The 20,655-nt window shown below is 35.8% G+C and overlaps 1 protein-coding gene across 16 annotated transcripts; it reads right to left on the bottom strand.

The window, feature by feature from the left end:
* Window positions 1-143: 143 nt before the first annotated feature.
* polr3e (polymerase (RNA) III (DNA directed) polypeptide E) lies at window positions 144-19,909 on the bottom strand. 16 transcript variants are annotated; one of them, XM_056771102.1, is made up of 25 exons: window positions 19,399-19,909; window positions 17,931-18,765; window positions 17,390-17,487; window positions 15,965-17,303; window positions 15,556-15,677; window positions 9,260-9,340; window positions 9,104-9,154; window positions 8,790-8,867; window positions 8,581-8,696; window positions 8,422-8,504; window positions 8,089-8,196; window positions 7,626-7,675; window positions 7,340-7,459; window positions 6,018-6,103; window positions 5,876-5,920; window positions 5,291-5,382; window positions 5,080-5,200; window positions 4,818-4,899; window positions 4,658-4,717; window positions 4,411-4,568; window positions 3,947-4,008; window positions 3,394-3,872; window positions 1,984-2,061; window positions 1,772-1,897; window positions 144-1,093 (listed from the first exon to the last, which is right to left on the bottom strand). In XM_056771102.1, the coding sequence occupies exons 6-25, from the start codon at window positions 9,296-9,298 to the stop codon at window positions 1,037-1,039; spliced, it is 2,091 nt and encodes a 696-aa protein (XP_056627080.1). In that variant the 5' UTR covers window positions 9,299-9,340; window positions 15,556-15,677; window positions 15,965-17,303; window positions 17,390-17,487; window positions 17,931-18,765; window positions 19,399-19,909; the 3' UTR covers window positions 144-1,036. The 16 variants fall into 16 exon arrangements, with proteins under 16 accessions (XP_056627080.1, XP_056627082.1, XP_056627081.1 ...); XM_056771104.1 differs by having other exon boundaries at window positions 15,965-17,487; window positions 17,931-18,027; window positions 18,160-18,765; XM_056771103.1 differs by having other exon boundaries at window positions 15,965-17,487; window positions 17,931-18,027; window positions 18,196-18,765.
* Between the last annotated feature and the right edge of the window lie 746 nt (window positions 19,910-20,655).

Genomic DNA, 20,655 nt, shown 5'->3' with positions numbered 1-20,655 from the left:
GTTGAAATGAATTGGACAAGGCAGCACTTAAACACAATTTTATCAGACAGCAAATTCCCTTTAAAACCCTCAAAGAGGCTCTTAGGATTCTCGGAGCAGCATCTTCAGAACCAAAAGAAAATTTGACAGATTTCTTTCATAAATCATGATTCATAAATTTATTTGGCCGCTCATCTGTGGCAATATTCAAAACCTTTTTCTATGATTCAAACTGCTTCCATAATCCATTTTTTAATCCCAACGAGAACCATTTTGGACGTCAAAGCTTTGGTTCAACTCATCCATGTAAGGAAAGTGTAAACATTTCAAAGACAACACAGCACAGAAGTGCATAGAGTGAAAGAGAACCTTTGCAGACCTAACATAGAAAAAAATAAAATTTCATAAAGAATAATAAGTTGAATATGACCAAGTGCCCGTTTATATCTTTTTATCTTTAAGTGTTTTCTCGCACCTTTTTTCTTTTGAGTTACAGTATCCATGCTTAAGTGTGGGACAAAAAGAAAACAATAATTCAGGAAATAATATGCAATAAAATCTGTGCAACTCATCAAACAAAACATCTTTTTTTTCGGTCATCTTACTCTTCTGAACAAGGCCAAAATCTGTCAAGAAGCTCTTAAAGGCCACAACCATAAAATCATAACCATTGTCTCGGCTTCTCTTTATTACTTATAACTATTTATATTACCTCATAAAAAACAACAACCAAAAGCATCTGAAAGTCTAGCATCTCCTTTCTTTGAAATTAAATGTACACAGGATCCAACAGATCCAGCCCTTTTCTGACATGGTAATGTGATTTGTGAGCTTGGACCAGATATGGTCTCTGACTCTTCTGGATGCATTAATGAGTGCATTAACGTATGCAGATGCTCCAAAGTGATGGATTGACGTCCCCTGCCCTGGTCTTCTTCAGCTGAGGGCAATGATTGGTTTGTGTGTTTCCTCTGCCTCCCTGTGTAAAGTTTTCTCTCACTAAACTCTGAGGGAGAAGCTGTGATCGATATGATACCCGGGACTCCCATGCATCCTGTCAGGAGTGGACAGTACCCTTCAGGTACCACATCCCTCCTAAACTAATACAGCATTCCTGAAATAAGAAACAATAACAAAAGATAGTCAATTGTCACAGCATTGGAACGTTGTCAGTGTTGGCGGTGTCTAGCAATTTATTCACAGCGCTCTGCACTCATTGTTTAAAAATGTTACAGCGTGGGACGCGAGGGTCTCGATCAAGATAATAGAAATGGGATTAACACATTGTCTTTTAAAAGTCTCTCTCAGCACAGCGCAAATTTAATAGAAGTGTTCGTTTGGACTCGGTAGCAGAGGTATGCTGGGCTTGGATTCGTGGTGGAAGAAAGTAGTTCACCATTTCCTTTAAAACCGGAGGGGGTTTAAAGACACTCCGACGTTGTTTCTGGTTTATCTACAAACTTTTGCCGTCAAACTGATGTATAAATGCAATATCGCTTTCGTAGTCATGTATGTAGTGTTCTTATCTGCATGGCTGTGATTGCCTCTGGCCTTATATTGCATTAATATACACCGGTTATATAATGTATGTTTATGTGTGTGTTTATCAATACAAAATGAATGCAAAGTAAACAAACATGCATAACTTAAACACAGACTATTATTCTGGATGCGATTAAACGCTTGACAGCACTTTTATATACATACTAAAATAGGGTGCTCAATACCATAGATCTTGAAAAATGAAATGTTGGTATTGGAATCACATTGGAATAATATATTGTTAGGGTACCTTGAGAAGTCTATCAACATCTGTTTTAGTGACGGCATCACCCAGTTCCTGCGTGAGACGAGACTGGATCACGTTTCGCCTGACACGATAGTTCTTCATGAAGATCTCAAACAAAACCTGACGGTGCTGTGGAGGACAAACAAATGCTGCTTTATATTCTCTACATAAAGAGGTGTTTCTAAAATCCTCTAAAAGAAGATCTGCTATATTACCTTGTCAAAGGTTTCTCCACTCTCCCACAAACCAAAGACTTTCTGCTCATCTGCGGGGGCATTGCTCTGAGGGGGAAACTACACACATCACATTACATTAGGGATGGATGATAAAGCTAGGATGAGCTATATGTAAGACAGCCACAGAAAAAAATGAGAGACCATTCCAAATTGTCTTTAAATCAGCATTTCTAGATGTATTGTGGCCATTCCAGTCCAGTGTCAAACCTCAGGAGTGACAAAGTCATCCACTAGCAATGTGAAAGACCGACTGCATGACAAGACACCATAATCCATAAACTTTTCCTAATTAAATGTACACATGTTACTCTTATTTTGAGTGAATATGAACTTGTTTTCTTTGCAGTATTTGAGGTCTGAAAAAATACAGAGAATCTTTTCTGTTATTTTGACCTGTTTCTCCAGTTTTTCATTTTCTGCAAATAGAAACAATATTTTTATTTGAAATTTGGCAGAAACACTGTTAGTATGTTAAAATGTAGTAAATTAAAATGATAGTTGTACCTAAACACATACCTATAAATAGTAAATGAAGAAAAACAAAAAATAATTTTGATATAGTTTCTTAATTTTCTGCGACTATATGTTCATTTATATATGTATATTGTTACTATTACAGAGCTATCAAAATACAGTGTGCTTATTAATAATAATACTTTTTTGTGGGTGTAACATTTAATCTTTACATTATGTAATATTAGTAACCGTTTACAATAAGATTGTATTAGTTAACATTAGTTATGCCTAACTAAACTAGTTATTAGCCTAATTAAACAAGAATTTATTTCATGTTAATTACAGGATTTACAGCATCAAAAGTTGTATTAACAAATGCTGAAAAACGATATTGTTTACTGGTAGTTCATTGAATGCGTTTATGAACCAACATAAAAATAACAAAATATAAAAAGCATTTTTTTACTTGGACATTGAGTTTTTCAAAGGCAAGGCAAGTTTTATAATACTGTCTTGTATCAACTGACTGTATCTGCTTTGTTCTATATAGTTTCCATTTAGTCAAAAACAGATTTTTAAGATATACTGTGCTCAGTCCTAACTAGCAATACTTATAATCACTCCTGACTAAGCCAAAACCTTAAAGGAAAAAGAAACAAACCATGCACAAACAATGAGACTCCCAGGACTTAAGTCTAGTAATCAGCTTTAACTCCATTAATAGCAATTACATAAGTGCTTCCCTGCATCACACGCCCTAAATCCAATAAGCCCTAAGAAGGATTGTACCCAACCTTAAACTCAAACACAATCCACCTTTCTCACCTCAACATCTCTTTACATTGAATTAGGCAGTAAAAACTGGTTTGTTCCTAAATTGGAGATACAAAAATAATGGCAGTAAATAGAAATCTATGACCAATGAGTACTTACAGGGACCAGGATTTGTTTGCAATGGCTCAGAAGTATGGTGTCCTGCAGCATCCGGTCTGTAACGTGACCGTACACGGCGTGCCCTGTGGGCAAACTGGCCAGATGCAGGTTAAACAACCTCTTCAATTCGCTCAGACTCAACACAAAGTGCTTCAGAAAAATGTTTCGCACAAAGTGCTGGAGCTCGGGGGTGGGCGCGTTACTGCCCCCGTGTCCGTTATGAGGGTCCGTGATCTGAGAGTCCGGGTATCCATTGACTGTGCCGTTTGAGAGAGAGCCTGAGGTGTCCATGGGCTCTTCAGAGTCACTCATGGGCTCTTGTTTGACTCGTACGGAGTCATTGGCTTCACCGGAACCCCCCGGGGGCCTGGATGTCTTTAATCTACGAGCATCTAATTCCCTCTGGAGAATGGTGTGCTTCTCCTGGGCGCTGTCCTTTGCGGTTTTGAGGCGTTGGTCTCCGCTAACATGAACGGGCTCTGGAATAAACACAGATCTGGTTTAATATACGTGAATATGTTCCTGATAATGTGTTTTTGAAGTAAGATCTTACCCATGTGTGCATCTTTTTTAGGCACAAAGTCATCTTTGGAGAAGTTGAAAACTTTTTCCAACCTGCAACAAATTACGAACTATATCTTTACTGACATAACATGACTGAAAAATGTTGAAAACAATGCATGGGCCTGAATATTGTTTTACGTGAATTTTAATGGGATAGTTGAATTCTGTCATCATTTATTCTAAGGTTGTTCAACAAATTTCATACATTTCATACACAATAATTTCAGTAACCAAACAGATCTCATTCCCCATTTACTGCCACAATAGGGCAAATATGAATACTGTGGGAGTCAATGGGGTATGAGATCAGTTTGGTTACTGACATTCTTCCAAATATCTTTCTTTGTGTTCACCAGAAAAAAACTTTTTTTCACTTGTTTGGAATAATGTGAGGGTGAGTAGATGATGACAGAATTTTCAGTTTAACTTTCCCTTTAAGAAGCGAGTTCATACTTGGACTGAATGCCTAGCCAAAGCATGTGTTGTCTTTGTGCCACATCGGGGTGATTTTTCACAAAGTCGTGATCTGTAGGCAACAGGAACTCCCAGCCTCTGTTTAACCTAGGAACAGACATCTGCTCCAGGAAGTCCTTCACATCTTCTGGAGGCAGCTGTTGTTGGAATGAAGACGACCACATTAAAACAATTCACATACATCACATCTTGTGCTAAAACACTCAGCTAAATTCACAAGACAAACCTTTATGGTAGCAGCAACTTCTTTTCTCATCAGGGTTCTTTCTTGAGTGAATCTCCACATCTGAAAAGACAAAGAAATTTGAGCAGAAGTATTCATTTTCAAACAAGCTTTTTTAGTTTTCTTAATAAAAATCATATTATGAAAAGAATATAACACTCACCACAAAGTCTCGACCCCGACAGAGCACTTCAGCAGGAACTCCACTGTGTGAACTACATGTGTTCTTAGGATACAACACATCACTGTCAAAAAATGAAACAGAATGAAAAGTGAATTTCTTTGTAATTTCTAAATACATCCAAGGCAATTTACAGTACGATTAAAAAAAAATCCCTGCCATCAAAGCCATGACCTAATCTAATAAAAATGAATATACCTATCAGTTTAAGATTAAGTAGCAGAGGAACAGTAAACACAATCACCTCTTCACCACCCAGTTCCCCTGGATCAGCAGCGCCACCTGCTGTATACAGCGCAGTACAGAGGTGGAGTCTATGCCTGATGCAAGCAGTCCCATCAGATTGGCAAACGGCATAACCTTGACTAGAAGGAATAAAAAGCTTGCATTAATGAAATAGAAATGGGTTAAACCTGAGACAACAACCCACATATAATGATGTTAGCTTGTCTAACCATTCTTCATTAGGGTCTTGACTTGATCACCCAAGGGAAGGGTGCGCAGCTGAGCCATGGAGAGTACGTTGCTAGGACCCATCGGCTTGACACTAGAAAATATGGAGATGCACAAAAATAAAACATTTATAAAGCAGCTCTGTGTAATATTAGCCAATTTAAAGGGATAGTCGACCCAAAATAAAAACCATCATTTCAAACCAGTGTGACATTATTTCTTTCGCAGAACACGAAAGAAGATAATTTGTTAACAAAAGAAATGTGTTAACTGGCCCCAATTCATTTGCATTGTGTCCATACAATAAAACGAATTGTGGCAAGTACTGTTCGCTTATCAACTTTTTTTTAAATATCTTCTTTTGTGTTCTGCGGAAGAAATAAAGTCATAAAAGTTAGAAATGACACGAGGGTGAGTAAATGATGACAGAAATTTCATTTTTGGGTGAACTACAAAAAAGCAACATTGACATTGATACTAATGTCACAGGCGAGCGTTTTAAAATGATTCTAATGCAATTAGAATTAAGAGTCACTTTCATAATACACCGTTAAGAATGTAAATCCAGGAATTTTGAATTTACTTACACTTTTTCTTCAGCCAGTGGAGGCATTAGCATAGACAGATATTCACTGTGGGGGAAGAAAAAAATATTGTTACATGTTATTTGGTTGTTAATATTTAGAATGACTAGAGAAATTATGCAGATATTTCTCTCCATGTACTAACCTTGGGGTTTTCACCAGCTCTGTATTCTCTGTGGTATCCATGGCCTGACAGTAAAGATACTGACGCTCATGTTCAGAGCGCCCGTCCTACAGGATTAACAGAACAAAAATGTACATATCTATATACTGGCATTTATTCATAATTTGTTTTTTATATTAAATTGACTACTCAAATTATTATGTTACCTTGGTATCATCATCTACCATATGATAATACTATGGTACTTAAACCGTTGTGTCTAATACAATGTGGTACTGAAAAAATACTATATTAAGAAAATATAGAAAGACATGTTTCATCATAGGACATATAAAAACATCTACGATTCTGCTGAATACTACTTTATGATATTGAATCTGTGTATAAGATTATATTGTTAATTTCTAGTGTGTTGTTTTGTATTATATGTATACAATAGATTCTGTATACTCCGTTCATTTAAGGCTAGAAACCAGGTGGAACTTTCTATACTTATATATCATTACCTACGTAATATTTGGCCTGTGGCCTCTAAAAATACAACAAAAGATATCTTCAAGTTATCTGTTGAATAAATAATATTCACTCACAATGGAGTAGTTTAGTTTGTTTTCACTTTTTTGGCCAATTAATCACACTCAAAATAAGTAGTTTTAGTTGTCAGTGTGTGGATGTTTTTTAATGTATTGCTTAAAATTAACATGTTTTCATGTACAGCTGCTTTGTAACAATGCAAATTGTAAACAGCGCTACATAAATAAAGTTGAGTAATAGTATAAACAACATTGAGAGTTTTTCATATCACTGTTATTGTGATACAGCTTCTATCAATTAAATAATATTTAGATTTGTTGATGTCCCTGCAAAGTTGCTTTTAAAAGCCGTTTTTTCAACATCTCCATAATGGTGAAATAAAATAAAGATTTTATGATCTTGGGTAAAAACAGGACAAAACTAAATACCAGGTTGCAAATTAACTTATGCTGGGCTGTTTCAACCCACTGTTCTGTCAAATATACTGCAAATGATAGGCAAATATTACTCATAATGCACCCCACAGACTCTCTGTAAAAGAACTCTGAGCAAGACCTAAAATTATGTGCAGTGAACACTGATGAATTTATCAATCCCTCCCCACCTCTTTGTATATGGTTGGGGTAATGTTATTTGCATGGCATGTTAATTGTGATCGTAGAACCGTTGTCAAGTTTCACACAATGTCAATTCTGAACCTGAAGCATAGCACTAGTCAACAGTGAACACACGCATGTTTGTTTGTTCTGAGATTAGTCCGTAAATCATGTGTCAAGCATGTTGTTACAGTGTATCACGTGACCACTTACCTTTACACCGTGATACTGCAGGTGGATCCAGGGCTCTTCCGCCTGTTTCTTCTGCAGGAACTCGTATGACTGGATGCGCCGTTGACGGGCCTGTTCTGACTCAGGTCTGGAAAACCTCACCTGGTCAAAGATCGAGCAAACATCAACAGCAGGAATGTCAATGAGGATGTGTGCAGGCTCAAACACACAAGTCACACCCAATTATTTTGTTTGCGTTAAAGTTTTGGTTTTCAAAATGTTAGTTCTGTGCATTTGTATAAGAAATAGAAACACGTGTAGGTCATACAGTGATTTGTTTCACGTCATCTTCTGCCTCATCCTGAGAAGAGTCTCCGGCTGTAAATAAAACAAATTGTTATGAATCTTTAAACTAGTGTTGTCACGATACCGAACTTCGGTACCAGTCGGTACTAAATGTGTCGATACTTGCATTTCCCGCTATCATTTTGAGCGCTGTTGAACAGATTATGAAAGACCTCTGATTGACCATTGTGTTTCCAAGCTCATCGGATATGTCTTTGAATGGCTCCTTACCAAGCGCGGAAAGTGCGATGCATTGATCATCTTTCATAATCTGTTCAACAGCGCTCAAAATGATGGCAGGAAATGCAAGTATCATCACATTTAGTACTGATTGGTACCGAAGTTTGGTATCGTGACAACACTACTTTAAACCAACCATAGCAATGGGGAACTAATATACAAATATATAATCTTAAAGACTTCAGACTTGAAAAACTCTGCCCTACCTTCAATGGCTGCCTCTCTTTCTCTGTGTTTAGTATCAGCTTTGTCCAAATATGTGAAACTTGGTCTCATCTGGAGAATTCCTTGCAATGGAGTGAGATGAAGCTCTCCTGTCAGGAACAATATTAAGAATAGTTAAGCCAACATAAAAGCTTTTAATGCACATTAATTTGGTTACCCACTGACATGAATCCTTTTAATTTAATGTTACCAAGAACTCCATTCCATCATTAGATGCCCTTTTTTTTATATCCAAGTCAGTATAAAAAAGTAAAATAAAATGCAAACTGAATTTCAGCAAGTTTACAGTTATGTGAAACTAAATAGCAACCTACCTTTGCGAAACACAGCTGCAGCATAGCGGGATGTATTTGTAGTAGCCTGGATCGAAGAGAATGCTTGCTTGTCCATCAATTTCCTTTAAGAACAAAGGATAGTTACATCATACCTAATATTAGGGACTGATTTTAATGGAAAAGGCTAATGTTCCTCACGAGGAGTATGTGTTGGAATCCTCTGAGGAAGTGCCATCGACATTAAGAGCGATTTGCTCCCCTTTACTGCGGCAGTAGTTTGGACTCATGGTATCCATGGCAACCTCAAGTTCAACCTAGATATGGGAAAGAAAATCAAATGACTTACAAAATATTTTTAGGACTCATTCCTTCTACTTCAACCTCAGAAGTAGTTAATGCCACGTTACCTTTTGGTGTTTGGGTTTAATTCTTGCAGACAAATGAGCGGCATTATCGTAGCTCATGCTACCAGGACGCACTGGGTACTAGAAAAAAATTAATCAGAATAATAAATCAAAATATTTCAACTAGCAATATAAAAAAACAGGCAATATTTAGGCATTTTGAGATTATATGAAAAAAAACCAATGCACAATGCATTTACAGTGAGTGGAAGTGAAAATCTTCTATTAGAAGAGTAAATATGATATTTACATTGCATTATGTATATACCAGCTAATCTTCTTTAACTGAATGTGTTAATGTTATGTTAGACTCTTACCTGAAACAAATAAAGCTTTTCCACAAGACTTTTGGCCAGGTAGACATCAATCTAACAAGAAGGAAAGCAGTAAAAAAATTGAGCAACAACAGCAGTATATTTGTGTTTATTCTCTGTATAAGTGAAATACAATAAAAGTCAAGTGTTTATGTGTACTTCTTGTATAATTGGATCATCATCATCGCCACTGGCCATAATGAAGAAACCAGACGAAACCTCTGCTGGTGGATTTCAGACCTGTTGACACAGAATTGCTAAATAACTAAAATACTGAAGCAAAGCAAATCAAGCTTTATGTTTGTTTGATACAGGAAATAATATAAAATGCTATTTCCATTCTGACTTCTTTAAATGAGCCGGCTTCTCATGCTTAACATGGTCAACTTGTCAAACAGGAGTTGGACTTATGACGTAGTATTTCTGTGATCGATACACTCCGCCAGGGGATGTGCAACTTATAACACACAAAACACTAAAAAAAAAACACGTTCTTCCGGTGAACGACACCTTTAATTAACATGTAAGATTAAAACAAGATTGAGAAGTGCGTATATATCGGTTCAAAATAGGGATGGGCGATATGGCCTAAAATCCATATTGCGATATACATTGCAGCCTCTTGCGATAACGATATATATTGCGATATATAAATTATAATAGAACCATTTCAGAACAGGTTACACGGACCCTTAGGAAAGCCAAACTGCTAAATGTATTTTTTTAAAGAAATAAAGAAACATATGTCGTTTTGATAACATTTATTGTGCTAAAGCAAAACTGTAATTATACAACAAAATGTTGAAGATGAATATAAAAGTATTTCCTTCTAAAAGGCACTGTTCTTAGTTGAAGTCCTTGGTTCTTAAATGTCATGCTGTGCTGGTATTCAACGACATGTTTAGTTTCGAGGTGGTAGAACAGATTAGTCGTGTTACCGCTCTTAGCTGGAACTTCTGCCCCACACACTCTACAGAGTATATTTTTCTGCTGCTCGTCGAACGGCTTAAATCCAAACCAAGTCCAAATAATAGGTGTTGCACCGGTCTTTTTCGCGATAATGCATAGTGCAATAGAATTAAAATCTCTATCGGTGGCCAATTTTGTATCGTTTATATGGCATATCGTTTATATCGCCCATTACTAGTTCAAATTATCGGTTATCGGTCTAATTCACATGGAAATAATTGGTATCGGCCCTGAAAAACGCATATCGGTCGACCTCTAACCCAAACAGTTAAAAAAAGCTTAATATACATTAATAGGTTAGTGGCTCTTCATTTCTTTTATAATTCACCATTGTAATCTTTACTGATGTTTTTTAGAAAAATCTATAGGATTTGTATTAAATATATAATCATTGACGCTAATCTAGAGTTTGTAAATCGGAATGGAAATATCAGAATCGTTTATGGCTGCAACAACGAATCGATAAAAATCGATTACTTAAAGAGTTGGCAAAGAATTTCATAATCGATTCGTTGAGTCGCGCGACACGGAGACGTTTGATTATTAAAAAAAAAATATTTGAGCGGAGCGGAGTAAACACACTCGGTCTCTCTCGCGCACTGATGCTAGCAGAGTTCGGCGCCTCATAGACAGGGCGGAGCAAAAATAAAATAAACGAGCGGAGGAAGAGGAAAGATACATGGCGGAGGCAGAGAAATCCGCGCGACCCAAGTCATCCAAGGTGCGGGAGCATTTCACACTAAATAAACAGAAACAGTGTCTTAACTGCAAAATATGCTAATGCGACATGACATGGCGCGGGAGCACTACTGAAATGATCCATCACCTGAAACGCAAATATGTTTGAGTCTTTAATGTGGAGGAAGGGAGTTCAACAGCAGGTTAAGTCACTACAGAATCCTACTTTTGTTCCGTTTTGAAGTGAGGAACGTAATGTCCCTGGTGCGGATGTTTACTCGTTATCCAGCTTGACATGACAAGTTAGCGTTATCTCGTTAATAACGGTAGTGAAGCAGGGGTGGTGTAGTTATTTTGAACTTTGCATTGCAAGACTAAATACACGTTTGTATTCACTCCACTTTTTTGGACCATTCATTTTTAAATCTGATGTCATGTATAGCTACACTGCAAAAAAGCTTTTCTTACTTAATAATTTTGTCTCGTTTCCAGTCCAAATATCTCAAAAATCTTAAATCAAGATTAATTGACAAGAAAATGGCATGAGAAAATTAAGTGATGCTTAAAACTTCTCATTAAGATTATTTTTCTTACCCCATTGGCAGATAATTTTGCTTGTTTTAAGCAAACGATCACTTAATTTTGAGGTGTTTTTTTTTCAGAAAACAAGACATCATTTCTTATGCTATTTCATGTGTCTAGTAAATGTATCTTGATTTAAGATTTTTTTGATATTTGGACTAACAATAGGACAAAACTACTAAGTTAGAAAAGCAATTTTTGCAGTGTATATTCTGTGCTTTGTCCCATATAGGTTATTATTGACAAACATATTTGTGTGTGTTGTACTTTTTAATTTAATTTTAAAGTTATTTTATAGCACTTGGTCATCTTAAGCTGTGTTTAAATGTGTATAAATGAACCTTGCACTTTCTAGAATAATGGTAATAATTTTATGAATAAGCTTCAAGTGAACTTGAGAGAGAGAGAGAGAGAGAGAGAGAGAGAGAGTGTGTGTGTGTGTGTCAGTGTGTGAGTTTGTGAGTGTGTGCGTCTGCAAAAGTGTGTGCATCCGCGAGTGTGTGTGTCTGCAGTGTAGTGTAGAGAACAAGTTCTGACATTCAAACAAATCCTGTTATATTTTCTGATTTGTATTGTTCTTTGTTTTTTTTTATAAATTATTTATTGTTCTGGCAGCTCAGGTGGCACTTTATTTAAAAATAGGCTATATATTTGGCAGATGTAAAGCATACATATGCATGTTTTTTGTGCTAGTCCATTTTTATTTTATTATTATTATAACAGCTCAGGGATGTTCAAGAAGCAGCATGTTTGTGCACTTTCAAAAGATTTTAATTCTGTTCATGAATAAAGGGTTGGAAATGAATGCTTTTCGTGTTTTTAGTTTTTATCCGATTCATCGATTAATCGGAAAAAGAATCTACAGATTAATCGATTATTAAAATAATCGTTAGTTGCAGCCCTAGAATCGATACCCAGCCCTCAACACAGTGTTGTTAATTTAAACCGGTAGATAGAAAAGAAAAGACGAATAGACATGCTAATGTTGTCAAAGCTATAAGTAACTAAATTATAGTTGCTTACTTTATTATGTACTTGAAGTCGAAATACACTTTTCTTTTCTCGTTTCAATAATTCTGTATAAAATTTAAAATCTAAATTAAAATCTATTTAACATAGTGGAAGGCGAATTTCGAAATGTAGACAAATGTGCGAAAAACAAATAAATTTATAAAAAAATGTACATTTATACATTTGGCAGATGCTTTTATCCAAAATCAACTTGCATTACATTTAGTGTATAACGTTAAATGCGTGTTCCCTGGGATCAAACCTATGACCTTTTCATTGTAAGCGCAATGCTCTAACCTTACCAAGTGAGCTACAGGAACATTACAAGAAAATAATATGATATATTCTAAAAAGCATATGTAGAAAGGTGTGATGTTCACAACTTGTTATAAAGGCAATTACTCATGTAAGTTGTTCTTGATAGACTCAAAAAAGTAGATTTTATAATTTCTTTTTATATTTGGTCATGGGTGATACTGCTTTGATCCAGAGAAAAATGTAAGAATTTTACGTTTACAATCTATTTTGTTATTGTTGTTGTTTAAAGTCGCCCACCCAACAATTGGTAGATTAATTTAACCTAAAGATTCGTAAAACAGTATAAAATAGTAAAAAACTCTATAACATAGCCAGTATTCTGCATCACAGATCATAATGTCAAGACATATTTACATAGTATATGGAGTTAAAAGTATATCAATGTTCAATTATATTCAACATGCATAAAAAATAGGCCAAACTTTTTTACATGTACCCAATAACCCCCCAAAAAACGTATGAAAAAAGCATGTGACATTCTCATATTGAACTGTCAATCACTAACTAATTGTTATTAGTTATCTGGACACTTGCTTTTACTGAATGATGCAAGTGCATGCAACAATACACCAAATGTCAAGAACTGCACATAAGACACAGACTCAAGAGTACGCACCAGTAAGTTAAGCAGTCTATCACTACAAAAAACCTAAAATACACACACAAGAAAACACAAGACAACATGCGACAGTCAGCAATAAGCAGCATGCTAAAATGTTAGCAGCTCTGTTAGACAGCAAAGACACGTTTACATTTCACCTACAATAACTTGCTAACATCTCCACACTGTATACATGAATATAAATGCGTCCACGTGTTTCTAACTGTTTCTAAGGGCTAACATTAGTATCATGCTCTCAGTACAACTGACATAACGTTACAAACCAAGGCCTCCTCTGTGTTGTTTCACTTAATAGACAAGTGACTGAAGTTAAAGTAATTACACTAACCTGCACCTTACTAGACAAATGTAGTTAATCTTTTAACGTTGTGGTGTTGACTTCTTCAGTTCCTTCAGTCAAGCGATGTGATCTGTGTGTGTGTGTAAATCACAGGAGTCGCTGCCGCTGTTGCTACCATGTTGCTGATCTACAGTCAGTCAAACACGTGGGGAGGAGCTGTGTGCAGGCGACATATCCCAGCGTGCATTGCGCCGTCGACATGCTGGATGCGTCACTTTACTTATGATAAAATACATACTACGATACCTACTACGAAGTGTATTTTCCCCGCATACTGTGTGAAAATGCTGTCTATGAAGGCAGTGGACTACGTTTTGGAAGCCTAAAATAACTTAACTTAACGATCCCAAGGACTTTTAATTTGCCTCGTGTTAGTAAAACCAAAGTACAGTTTATGGGACGTTTATGAAATTTACAAAAGATACTTTTAGTACCACTACCTGTAATATTGTCATAATATGTATCTAAACACTTTTTTTCTTTATTGTTCTGACCAAAATAATTAATGAGACATTCATGCATTTACCAACTTAAAGAAACAATTTGAATATGAATTGTCATGTCGTTATAGAAAATAAGCCAGGTACACTTGTGAGTAAATTATACAACTTTCGTGAAATCTGCACACCATAGTAAACAAAGACAAATTTGCAATAGGCTAATGGCATTTTTGGAAATGGAAAACTTTTATTAGACAGGGGTTCCATAACAAAACGAATATCTATTTAGTATACTGTCAACACAGTCTTGCAAATAAAAAAGTAAAATGAACCTGTTATATATATTCCTAAAATGTGATTTTCCCATCTGTCCAGTTGTGGTCATTGAAAATAAATAACTATTTTTTAATCTGTTGATTTTAGCAACGTCTCAAGGTTAGAAGGTTGTAAACTTGTTAGTAAACTAGGTACATTTGCCTACATTTTAATTTAGTTTTCAGTGAGAGTAGTTTTATATGCACGTCTTTAAACAAAGCATTTTTAAACACATATGGAATTTATTTCACAGTTAGAACTGACATGTATTATACACACACCAATCATTTACTCTTAATGCTGTATAACATACTACGTAATTTGAATGTATTATAAGTTTAACCTAGCTGAGCCTGTATTTTTTATTCCTTCATTTGAAGTTATAGTTCTATCTACCAGTCTTTTGTGTTATAGATAATTTAAGAATTCCATTTCATTTTAATATATAATATCAGTATAGCAAATAGGATGTAGAATTGTAACTAAAATATGTGATTCAATAATTAAAGTGTTAACAATAAAAATATATTTAATTTATATAAGGTATATATTTCATTCACGTGTAATGTGTTTATATAAAATCCATTCAATTTAATAAAATAACTTTCATTTCATATAGAGCATGGTAAAAGAACACTTTGGTTCCCTAAAAGTTACGACAATATGTGATTAATTTTGTGACGTTGTAAAAATTTGATACAATGACTGCATTCATTGTTTTGAAAGTATTCTCTGACGTAATGTAATTTTGTACGTTTTGTTACGGCTGTGTTGAATGTCTGTTTACTGAATTCAGTTCAGTAAATTCCTTGACATTTAAATTTCAGTTCAACTTCCTTTGTCATCCATTCAATTGATAAACATGATTTTATCTGCACCAAAGCATTCTGCACTATGCTGTGCCATCCTTCAAAGAGGGCATCCAAATATTTAGAAGGTATTACAACCGAGTTAAAAGACTTCAGGTGCTCTGAAAGTTAACAGGAGGAAATTCCTCTTCATCATCGAGACGGACTGGTCCAACTGCAAACTCATGTTCTGGGATCAGCTATCCTTTCTTTGCAGCTCCATACTCAGAATAACCTGAAAACCGTTTTGGATCTTCAAAATCATTTGACCAAATTAATTTGACTGCATTCTTATCAGCAATGGGTATTTCAGATTTAGAGCTCTGACAAACCTGTGAGTGAACTGGAGGATGGAGAGTCTTGGCTTGAGGTGGTAGCAACAGTTGAGGCATAGGATGGGCTTCCAACCTCCGGATCTGACACCACTGGATTCTCATCGTCACTCTCAAACAATCTTTTGGATAAATATAAGGCAAAATTGTGGTAAACTATTCAAATTTCACACTTAGGGGCAACGGATCAAGGGAATATTGACATTTACATGGGAATAAGTATTTGTTACTAGTGTATGTGATGTAGTAATCTTACTCATAAAAAATTCTCAAATAGGAAAAAAAAATTCTTTGTAATTAAAACACATAAATGGATTCCTAAACAAAAAAATCCATTGCATCAAACATGTATAAAATGTTAATACAATGGCAATACAATATAGATTTCACAATCAAATAAAAGGCTCACCTGTGTTTCTTTACTAAGCGACAGTGTCCACCTTCCTGGGGATCTAATCTGTATGTGTAGAGATGACCATCTAAGGAAGCCACCAGAATATGTGAAACCTTCTGGATACTGTTACCAATCACAGAAGCACAAATAACAACATTTAGGTACTTTCATGAGCAAAGGGGGCCAGCGAGAGAGAGCTGTGCGAGTAAATCTCACTCCCAGACCAATAGAGATGCTCTAGCCACAGATGCTAGTGGCTGTGGTCTTTAGCCTCCTCGTTAGTGCGCATGTGTCACATGCCGGACCGATGCCAGTTCGAGGCCCGCGGGAGCAGGGCGAGTAGGACCAGATATCACATGCTTACAACTTCTAATCTACTCTGAAATCATCTTCATACACACGTAATATAAACATTACCACGCAACATTAACACCCACTGTCTATTTCTACTCGAAGGGCCAGAGCTAATATGTTCTTCAGGCCGGACATACTGAGGAGAACGGTAGCAAACGCTCAGTCGAAAAAGTGGACAATTCGACTACATTCAACCTTTTGGAACCTTCCAGGTGTTTTGCAGCCTCACAAACAATTTCCATTTGATCCCGTGAGGCGTTAACTGCAGTCACTGGATAAGTATGGTTCAAACATTATTGCTTTTGCAAACTAGACCATCTGAATACTTCCATACTTTTTTGCCTAGTCTCACAGGTTTCATATGGCCTGAGGGTACTTTAAACACTGACAAAATTGGGTTAACCATTTCAGGTAGAAGAAGTTCCTTTTTTATGTAAACATAAAAAAAATAGTTTAACAGCAAGGCTGGGTCTGGGGGTAAAAAAAATTTGGGGACCTCCAAAAATATCCAGCTTACAATTTAAATAAAAAATAAATAAATACTTATTATAAATGAAAAATACTATGTTTACAGTATTGTATTATCTAATAAATAATTATCTGTTTAATCACATATTTTTTTTTTTAATTATGATTGCAATGAACTATGATCATTTACTATATCTACCAAAACAGAATATGTGACCCCCCCAGTCAAACCAGCCTATAACAGCAGTATTAAATAATCTGATTCATTTCAGTACATTTACCTCTTCATTCCTCTGCGGAATTCAAACAGTTTGACTCCTTCAGGTAAGCTGAAAACTCTTATTACAGTGCCCTGTATTATCACAAGATTAAAAGGATATCTCCAGCAAAGTCTGTCATGAAGTATATATTCAAGAGCACTACTTCATCAACTCATCACTTTTTCTGAAGCGCTGGCCAGATTGGTTCCTGACGCATTGAATGAAATTGCTGCCACAGGGCTGGCATGGGTAGAGATCATGGTCACCATACTCTAAAACAACAAAAGTGGTACTGTGAGTGTAGATTTCCTTTAAGGGCAATCTAAGTTAGTCACAGATGGGTTCTTAACATTCTCACCAGGTTCATAGCATCATAAAGTGTAATTTCTCCAGCAGTGAAACTCCCAGGGTATGCCAGGTATGAGTTGGAATGATTGACAGAAATGGCGCACAGGGCTATCAGAAATATATTTTAATATTGTTACAATTAATGGACTGATGACGATAAAACAAAATTGAAATGATGACTTTTAATGACCACAAGTGTATCCAGGTGTAAAACTGGGATTGTGAAGGTGGGGGAACCTTAAATCCTTGTTTTGAGTGTGAGTGGCCAAGGTTCACATTTTCTTACTTAGCATACACCTGATGTGTAATGGATTGATCAAATCGAATTGAAGGGGACGGAACAGCATTATGGACTGTTTTTGACCAATTTTACATCAGTGTATTCACATTATAAACAGACAAATGAAAATACCAAAGAAATTTTCTCTTAAAGCTCTCTTAATGGACTCCTTTTTTTGATAAAATGGAAAAAAATGGTCTCTATTTAACAAATAGTTTATAATGTTGTTGTTTTACTGGTAGTAAGTACTAAGGTGATTGTCATTGTTAACCTTTGGGGTATGGCGGTGTGTCGAGAACAGACTTCAGAAGTTTCATGTCTTTGACATTATGGATGTACAGAGCCTCCTTCAAACAAACTACAAGTCTCTGAAAAAGAAAATATCCACTATTGGCATACAACTGTCCTTAAAAATTATATTTGTAAGCTGATAACTTATAAGGACAAAAGCTCAGAACTCAATGTAATTATACCAGGATCACTGGAATAGTTCACATTACCCCAAGTTTGTGTTAGCAAGCCATTAGAAGTTCTACCTTGCTGAAGAGTATGTATGTACTTGGTAACCTGACGGTTAAGTTTGACAGCGCGAATGTTGCTGGTGTAACTGAAGTAACAGATCTCTGTGCCCTTCTTAAAATGGTAGAAGTTCATTCGAATTGGTGTAGATCTGCTCACAACCCCCAGTAGACTACTGGAGAAGAGCCGCTCAGCAATGTACAAATCAGGGCTTTCTACCAAAAAACAAAGACAAAGAAAAATATTTTGTCATAATAAAAAGAATTCACGTTTTTTACTGTGTGTTAATTGCCTCTGTTCAAACATGTACACATGAGTCTGAGATGACCTGACCCTTGCCTTAGTTCTGTGTATTTTAGAAACTTCCCAAAGCTGGCAGCAGTGAAATAGTTGTGTCTGCCCTTATAGGGCGAAAACAAAGACTCTTTAAAACTGATTAAACACTGATAATATACTGTAACTGGTGGGCTACATGAACATGTTGTTCATATAAAATGCAATTTTAACGTACCGTCCAGATGAATACAATCCATTCTGTCAACAGAGAAAAAAGTCTATAGCCATTCTTACCGCCAACAGCCTAGGACCTAAAATACAGAGTACAGTGTGTGGTGTTAATACAAATGGATAATTTAAACCGGTAGTGAATATAACTGTGATATTATTAACCAGGATTATGTTACACCTATGACAATATCATAAACAATTCAGTGCCTGTTTTTGGCTGACAAACTACACAGGTTGTGGTTTTGCACCCAAAATAAACGTAAAAAAATATGATAAAAAAATGTATGCCGATATATTAAAGCCAATAGATCTTAAATCATTTCCACTTGTTAAACTACTTCATCTGCACGTTGCTCGCAGTTAAAATATAGTACAGTACTGTCTTTCTGTCGTGATCATTCACTTACTGCTATTATCAAAACATTGCTGATGTGGGTACAGTATGTAGATACAGCAATTATGATGTGCATATTTATAAATTCAATGTGTAAATTATAGGAACAAAAGCATATTGTTTGAAAAGACTGCTGTCTTAATGCTTTCTATCTTGAGACCTGTTTGACATGTGGCTACTGTAAACATTTTTCTGGAAGAACATCTATGATTTGTTTAAATTTAAATATGCCAGAAAAGTTTGAAGGTTAAAGAATCGTTATCAAGTGAAAATTAGACTTGGTATATGATTTTCAGGGGAAAAGTGAACTAATGGTTACCTTGTTTTCTGCAGTGAATGTTTTCAAATAGAAGCAGTTGTCCACTTTTTGCCTTAATATTAATATTTTCCAATGTTAAAGAATTATCGGATTTGTTATCGGCTAACATTTACATATCGGTGCATCCCTAATTTAAAGTCTTGAGAAATCCCACAGGCATCTGGATAACAGCTTGACATAAATGAAAGCCTCACGTTATGTCCTGGTTGAAGGAGGCGCAGAGGAGCGAGTCTCTGAGGTTTTGGAGAACCATCGGATCTCTCCCTCACATTGGCAGAACCGGATATCTGTACCTCTTCTTCGGTTCGGCTGCCTGGGTTCGATCATCTCAGCAATGATTTAAAGGGCTCACGTTCAGCCAATAGGCTATGTGCACATATATTGTCTCAATAAAGCGTCCATTAAAAAACAGACACAATATACTAGGTAACTTGTAAATGTGTTAAATTATTACGACATGCTTTTTTTACAGCGTACAGTTGCTGACATGTTACAACAATAAACAGATCACGTGACGTTTTCATCATCAAAGAGCTATTAAGAATCTTATTGGTTAAATGACACGTCTATATCGCTTGGGTTGGTCTTAATGATCCAAAGCTCTGTCTGATTGACTAATATTGTGCCTCTAGGACTGCTAGTGGGCGTGGTTTTCAAAATGCCGCTGGTGATTGGCTGGTTTCACTCTCAATGACAGCACGAGGAGTTGTTTTGATCGAATGCATCGACCGCAGTTTTGACCGAGACGTCTCTGCCATGCACATGCACGCACAGACACAGTCAAGAAAGCATTATTGTGTTATGATTGTTATGTGCATTTACAATATTACATTGGTATATATAATAAGGAAAACAAAGTGAACAATGACACAAAACAAATAATTGGTATAAAATGCAAAGGGAATCACATGGAAACTGCAAACACACATACACATGTAAACATGTGTACACATTTGTATTATTTTTTATTGCAGACTAAAATGTACACACAAAAAATGGAAATAACATTTACATAGAAAAATAAACGAATATTGTAGAAATATTCTCTTTTTGAAAATAATTTGTATCACTTTGTGTAGCTATATTTATTACACATATGTTATTGGTATAATATTCAGCATATCCACATTCAAGGACACCTGCATAACTTGTATATAACGCAGTAAAATTTGTATATAGCACATCCTTACATTCAATATACTTCATATTGTGCTTTAGTCTAATATTGTCCTTTTTGTCAAATGTGTATTGTCTCTC

This window comes from Triplophysa dalaica, chromosome 17, assembly GCF_015846415.1.
Source record: "Triplophysa dalaica isolate WHDGS20190420 chromosome 17, ASM1584641v1, whole genome shotgun sequence".
NCBI classification, from domain to species: Eukaryota; Metazoa; Chordata; class Actinopteri; order Cypriniformes; family Nemacheilidae; genus Triplophysa; species Triplophysa dalaica.
Note: the sequence above shows the minus strand (reverse complement) of the source record. Positions and strands in the feature narration are given on the sequence as shown.